At 42.4% G+C, this 7,228-nt stretch overlaps 1 protein-coding gene across 1 annotated transcript; it reads right to left on the bottom strand.

Annotated features, from left to right (window-relative positions):
- Window positions 1-2,842: 2,842 nt before the first annotated feature.
- On the bottom strand, window positions 2,843-3,787 carry LOC118836395 (olfactory receptor 10A7-like). Its single transcript, XM_036743705.1, has one exon. The coding sequence runs from the start codon at window positions 3,785-3,787 to the stop codon at window positions 2,843-2,845; it is 945 nt and encodes a 314-aa protein (XP_036599600.1).
- Between the last annotated feature and the right edge of the window lie 3,441 nt (window positions 3,788-7,228).

Raw genomic sequence — 7,228 nt, 5'->3', positions numbered from 1 at the left:
AAATTCTGTCTTGTAAGAAAACTTTATTCAACTGTGGGCACGGGAAAAAGCTTTATTGTATTGGTTGAACCCAGCCCTGTGTGTGCAGGAAGATAAACCACCTCCCCTCTTGCTCAGAGAACCTTGACTAAGGACCTCAGTCATGCTGACCAGAAACCTGGCCAGATCCAAAGGTTGATGCAAAGAGTTTTCTCACAGTTGTACATCTCAAGCAACCCACATGCCTTACCTGAAAACTGGCCCTCTACTGGTTAATCGGTAATTATTGTCATGTTCCTTTGATTGTTTACAGATACTTGGGAGGAGTGGGACACCTGTTTTTTCTGATTTCAGAGAATTGTACCTGTTCACTCTCCCCCTCCCAACTTGGAAAGTCCCTAATCTTTCATCCAACTAGAAATCATATTACTAATGTTGTTTTCTTTTGTTTTGTTGTTTTGTTTCCTTTTAAGTAATGAGTCTTATTTGATGAATTGTTTTTAACGTAGGAATGTCTGCCATCCCTAGTATTTAAGGTCCAGTGCCAAAGCTAAGGAAGGCAACTGGTTCTGATTTGTTGGTCAATTGGCATTTATTGCTTAATAAATCAAAATGCTCAGAAGCTCATATCTTTGTTTTCTGTCATTTCATCTTTCAACCACGACATTAGTTCAATAATTCTTGATCTCCCAAGTCTTTGACAAGTTCATGTAGGCACCATCTTGGCAAATTGGCATCTTAAAGAGTTTCCTAGAGCATTTAGAAGTGTAGTGATCTGATCAGGATCACACAGCTAGTATGTGTTTGAGATTTACCTTGAACCCACATCTTACTGGTTTCAAGGCCATCTCTCTATCCCTTATACATACTCCAAAAGTGACACAGATCTCCACCCTCAAGAAGCTTATAGAGAAATGGCAGGTATATTGTAAGTTAAAATTCAAGTACAAAATTCTGTCTTTGACATTGAAAGCCTTTCATCACCCAATGCCTTCCCACCTTTCCAGTCATCTTACATTTTACTCTTACTGATACATTCTCTTTGATCTAGTGAGCTTGACCTCCTGGCTATTCCACACATAAGACACTCCATTTCTCAGCTCTGGGCATTTCTCTGTCCCCTCAGCCTGGAATGCTCCCCCTCCTCATCTTCAGCTACTGGCTTCCTTGGCTTCTTTTAAGTCTCAACTTAAGTCGCATCTTTTACAGGAAGCCTATCCCAACCCATCTTAACTCTAGTGCTTTCCCTATGTTCATTGATTATTTCCTATTTATCCTGTACATATCTTGTTCATATGTATTTGTTTGCTTGCTATCTCTGCATTGTGAGCTCCTTAAAGGAAGGACCTGTCTTTTGCTTCTTTTTGTTTCCCCAGTACTTAGCATAGTGCCTAACACTATTAGGCCATTAATAACTATTTATTGACTGACTAGCTGACTGACCAGAGGCAAGTAAAAACCAATGAACCTTCTTGAGCACAATCAGAATAGTACTCCTGGAACATCATTTTGACAGATGAATAAAGAATGAATTTAGTAGAGGAAAGTCTGGATTCAATGACACCAATTAGAAGGCTGTATAAATAGTGCGGGTGACAGGTGATGAGCCAGAGTAGTCAGTGGTCATGTGAAATGACACATCAATCAAACTTGGGTTTTTTGTTATTATTATTTGGTAATTATATTTCAATATAATCGATTTCCTTTGCAATCCTACAGAGTTGATTTTAAATATTTAGCAACCTTATTCTGAGAAAGAGTCCATAGGCTTCACCATACTGACAAGAGTGTTTGACATGCCACAGCCTAAGAACCTTGTAGCTTGCTGCTTGTTGTATTCATTTCAAAGTTTGTAGTCCTAGAATTTCATGTGTAGCCAGTACCAGGAATGCTATTTCTCTATTCCATCCCCAATTCCACAGAAAGAGAACCTCCAGTTTCCCTGATTCATTCCCTCCCCCTTATGTGTAACTGGCTGCATCCTATTGTTATTGGAAAGATCTCACTATATGCTTCAGAAAGAGCCCTTGGAATCTGAGAGATAATTAAGGAGGTGCTTTGTCAGTTTGAGATCATATGAGGAGTGGATCACAGCTCTCCCGGGAGCCTGAGGGAGAAAGAATATTGAAATTTTTGACACTGAATCTGAACCTAGTGTTAATAAGTGGGACTTCCTTGAGAGTACTAGGGATCTTATCTCCTGAGCAAATTTTGTAAAGCAACAAATCTGTAAGGGAAAAAATCTGAGGATGAAAGAAAGTGACTGATCTAATCTAACTATATAAAATGTTGTGGTAGAATGGATGTTCATATGGGAGCTCTGATGTGAATTCTGGTTTGTTGTCATTAACCTTTCAATAAAAGTTCCATGTCCATTTTTGTGGCCTATGTGCTTGCAAGGAGGAGGGGGCATCAGCACAAACATATTCTCCACAGTTGCTAGTATACTCCACTAGAAATTACTTTGATGAGAAAGAGGTTTCATGTAAGGATTTCTCCAAATTTTCTAGGTGTAGTACATGAACCAATGAAATAAGAAGTCTTCCAAGGTGACCTTGGACCCTTCATGTTGGGAAAGTCTCTGACACGAGGGTCAAATCTGATATTAAATACAAGGAATGGTGAGTTCCAAATCATAAGTGGTCTTCCACTGGAGACTATATGATCAATACTTTGGGATGCTGCAGGAGGGATTCACTTCAGGTTGAGACTGGACTAGATTCTTCCTAGTTCCACCCTGTTCCAGAAGTCCCTGATTCAATGATGATCCTGGAAAGCAATACCATTGCCCATGGTCTCATGAAGTTGGCTATCAGAGCCCCAATCCCTTTTATCTTAGTTGTAACCCATAACAGACTGGATTTCAAGTCATCTGGGCACCCCCTTTTTTCCTACCCAACACCCTCCACAGGGAAGCTTTCACCTCTTTGTTCCTCAGGCTGTAAATGATGGGGTTGAGCATGGGAGTGACAAGGGTGTAGGACAAGGACACAACTTGCTTGCTCTCAGGAGAGTAGCTGGACTTGGGCTGGAGGTGGATGACACAAGCTGTGCCATAGAACAGAGTCACAACAACAAAATGGGCAGCACAGGTGGAGAGGGCCTTATGGCGACCAGTGGCTGAGGGCATCCGAACAACAGCAACTAGCACATGGCCATAGGACCCAGTGATGAGGAAGAAAGGCACCATTAGGACAAGAACTGTAGCTACACGGATATAGGCCTCAAAGACAGATGTGTCAGCACACACCAGCTTCAGGAGTGGCGCCACATCACAGAGGAAGTGGCGAACACCTCGGGGTCCACAAAATGGGAACCGGAAGAGCCAAATGGTGAACAGCAGGGAAACTGGAATGCCTGCCACCCAGCATGACATTGCCAGAAGAAGGCAGAGCCTCTGGTTCATGAGGACCCCATAGTGCAGGGGGTGGCAGATGGCCACATAGCGGTCATAGGCCATCACTGTCAGGAGGAAACACTCTGATGTGACACAGGATAGAATGAGAAAGAGCTGGAGGGCGCAGCCCACCAGGAAGATGCCCCTTCCAGCCACCAGGCTTTCCAGCATCCTGGGTACAATGTCCAAAGAGAAGCAGATCTCCACCAGAGCCAGGTTCCGGAGGAAAAAATACATAGGTGTGTGGAGGGCAGTGTCGACCACAGTCAAAAGTACAATGAGGCCATTTCCCAGCATTGTGATTAGAAACATCCCCAGAAACAGCACAAAAAGAACTGGCTTCAGCCTGGGAACATGTGAAAAACCCAAGAGGACAAACTCAATGACAGAAGTCTGGTTCCCCTCAGTCATGCTCTCAGTGGGGTCCTTGGGATGCCCAGGGTCCAGACATGTTTGAGGAGGCACCACCTGAAGGAGAGATGATGAGATAAAAAATACAATATACATACATGCAAATACACATGTATGAATGTGTGCACGCACACATACAGAAGAAAAGCCAACTGAAAGAAAGAATTAGATACTTGTCCCTTGATGTTGGCAAAACCCAAAGAATAGAAAGCATTTGAATCCTGCTGTTGGTACTTGTTATGTGGATAACCATGGGAAAGTCCCATAACCTTTCTGTGACTCAGTTTCCTTATTTGTAAAATGGGCAATGTGGTTAGAAAGGATCAAACAGCAGAGTCAAAAAGTCAGTGCTGGGTTCAAATCCCACCTTAGACACAAGCTGTGTGACTCTAGGTCAGTCACTTAACCTCCTTGAACCTTAGTTTACTCTTGTAAAATGAGGGGGTCAAACTTAATGACCTCTAGGATCCCTTCTAAATCTATAAGCTGGTGATTCTCTGATATACATCACAGGGTTATTGTGAGGATTGAGTGATATGTTGAATATAAAGTGCTTTGCAAACCTTAGAGACCTGCATAAACGTCAGCTAATGCTATGATTGACTATATATCCTTCCCAGAAATCATATGAGATATAGGGGCAGTTAGGTGGCTCAGTGGATAGAGCACTAGGACTGGAATCAGTAAAATGTGGGTTCAAATCAGGCCTCAGATATTTACTAGCTATGTGACCTTGGACAAGTTACTTAACCCTATTTGCCTTAGTTTCCTCATCTGTCAAATGTGCTGGAGAAGGGAATAGAAAACTCTTCCAGTATCTTTGCCAAGAAAACCCCAAATGGAGTCAGAAAGAGTTGGACACGACTGAACAGCAACAACAACACGTCATATCTCCAACCCCAAAGCTTTTGGAGGGGATTATTGTTCCATTGTAATTTCTGTAACCCCAGCACCCAGAATAGTGCCTTACATATAGAACACTTCAAGAAATGCTCATGAAACAGCATGAAATTTTTGGTATTTTCACAGCTTCCCTCTACCCCCAGCAGTCTTCATGGCTCCAACATCTAAAAGCTCTCCCTTGCCCATGTTCCATGCATCTCTATCTCTGGGTTATTTCATGGTGTTTTCCTGTGGACATTCTCTAGACTCAACATATGTGGTGATACTCTGGAGATCTGTGATTTCATCAGTCTCAGTCCTTTCTTCATTGATGTCCATTCAACATCATGGCATGTTGATCATGTCAGGAGAATCTTAGCTTAGCTCAAAGGGGTGCTTCTTACAGGGTTGTTCAACATATGATCCAGTGGAGGCAGGGAAGATACAATGGGGAGGGAAACAACTTATAAACAGGTGAAAATGCATATGGCGGCTCTGAGTCTTAGGCAGCCTATCTCTGCTTTTCCAGGAAAGATGGAGAAACAACACAAAGTTGTTGGAAAAAATCACACAATCTTGGAGCTTGAAGAGGTGCTCAGAGGTCACCTAGTCCAACCTCTACCTTGAAGCAAGAATCCTCTCTATGGCCATCCACAAGGGGACTGCTCAGGGAGGGCAGGCAGGGCAGTGACTAGGACGGTGGGCATTGAATCAGGAAGAAAGATTTGAGTTCAAATCTATCTTAGATTTTAGCTAGCTGTGTAAAGCATTGAATCAGGAAGAAAGATTTGAGTTCAAATCTATCTTAGATTTTAGCTAGCTGTGTAACCCTGAGAAAATCATTTAATCTTTGTCTGCCTCAGTTTCCTCAACTCTAAAATGGGAGCATTAATAGTAATCCCTTCCTATAAAAGGAAGTGCCTGGAGTCAGGAAGACCTTAGTTCAAAGCCGACCTTAAACCCTTGCTAGCTGTGTGATCCTGGGCAAGTCACTTAATCCTGTTTGCCTTAGTTTCCTCAACCTGCAAATGGGGATAATAATAGCTCTTTCCTCTCAGTGTTGTTGTAAGGATCAAATAAGATAATAATTGTAAAGCATTTAGCACAGTGCCTGGCATATAGTAGTGCCTGAATAAATGCCTTCCTTCCTGCCTGCCTGTCTTGCTTCCTACTTAACCTCTTAAAATGGGGATCATAATTATACCTTCCTCATCTGGTTGATGTGAGGGTCAAAGGAGGTGATAATAATTGTAAAACACCACTGTGCCTGACACATTTGATGTTCAATTGCTTTTCTTTCTTCCCTGACTCTTCATGACCCCATTTGGGGTTTTCTTGGCAAAGATCCTGGAGTAGTTTGCCATTTCCTTCTCCAGCTCATTTTACAAATGAGGAAACTGAGGCAAACAGGATTAAGTGATTTGCCCATGGTCACACAGCTAGTAAGTGTCTAAAGCCAGATTTAAACTCAGGTCTTCCTGACTCCAGGTTAGGTGCTCTCTCCACTGCACCACTTAGCTGCCTAGGAGGCACTTAATAAATACTTGTTTCTTTCCTTTCTGCTCAAATATTTTTAACAATGTATAACTCACTTCCATAAAGAATCCTTTTTGTTGATGGAAAGCTCTAATTATTAGGAACCTCTCCCTTACAAAAAATGAAAATATGCTTTCTTACCATAGGACTCTATAGTATAGATCAGGAAAGAATGACAGAAAGCATCTTGTCTAGTCCACTCATAAGGACAAGGAGTCACCAGAGGCTTCAGAGGAAGCACACCCAAGATTTGGATACCCAACATCTACCTCTAAGTCTGTGACTCTCCTCTATACCCCATTGCTGCCATCCTTGGCTTCCACTCATGGCTATTATCTCTGCCCCAGAGGCCAAGCAGAATGAGCCTAATCCATATTCTAAGTGAAGACCAATTCTCTCAATTCCAGAAACAGTGATCATGATCCTCCAAGACCTCTCTTATTTAGGGCAAATATGTGCCATTGCCCTAAGCCACACTCACCACTTATGACCAAAAGCACAGTTGAGAAGACACTTGGTAAATGTCATGAGCACAGGCAGAGCCAAACCTCCTGACCTTTATAATGAGGATAGGAACCATAACTCTTAACTCTCCTGTTCTTACCAGGGAACAACACTTGGCTGAATGGATGATAATAATCCATCTCCACTCCTCTGAACATGATTGCTGTGCTCCTGGATTCCCCCTTCTATGAAAGCCCTCTGCCTTCTCTGGCTATGAACCAAGACACAATCCCACTTCTTTTTTTCTATAATATTTATTTTTAGTTTTAGTTTACAACAGATGGTTCTACATAATTTTGAGTTCCAGATTTTCTCCCCTCCCTCCCCCCTCCCTCCCCAAGACAGCATGGAATTTCATATAACTACCACGAATAACTTCACATTGAATTAATTTGTACACTAGTCAAGTTGTGGAGAAGAATTATGACCAAGACACCATCCCACTTCTAACAGTCTCCCTGCCCTCATTCCTTCACCCCCAACGCAGGCTGCTGCTTGGTGGTGCAGTGGTTAGAACTG

Source organism: Trichosurus vulpecula, chromosome 2, assembly GCF_011100635.1.
Source record: "Trichosurus vulpecula isolate mTriVul1 chromosome 2, mTriVul1.pri, whole genome shotgun sequence".
Classification (NCBI taxonomy): Eukaryota; Metazoa; Chordata; class Mammalia; order Diprotodontia; family Phalangeridae; genus Trichosurus; species Trichosurus vulpecula.
Note: the sequence above shows the minus strand (reverse complement) of the source record. Positions and strands in the feature narration are given on the sequence as shown.

Coding starts and splice junctions, on each gene's coding strand:
- LOC118836395 (XM_036743705.1), bottom strand. CDS start 3,787: ATGACTGAGGGGAACCAGACTTCTGTCATTGAGTTTGTCCTCTTGGGT.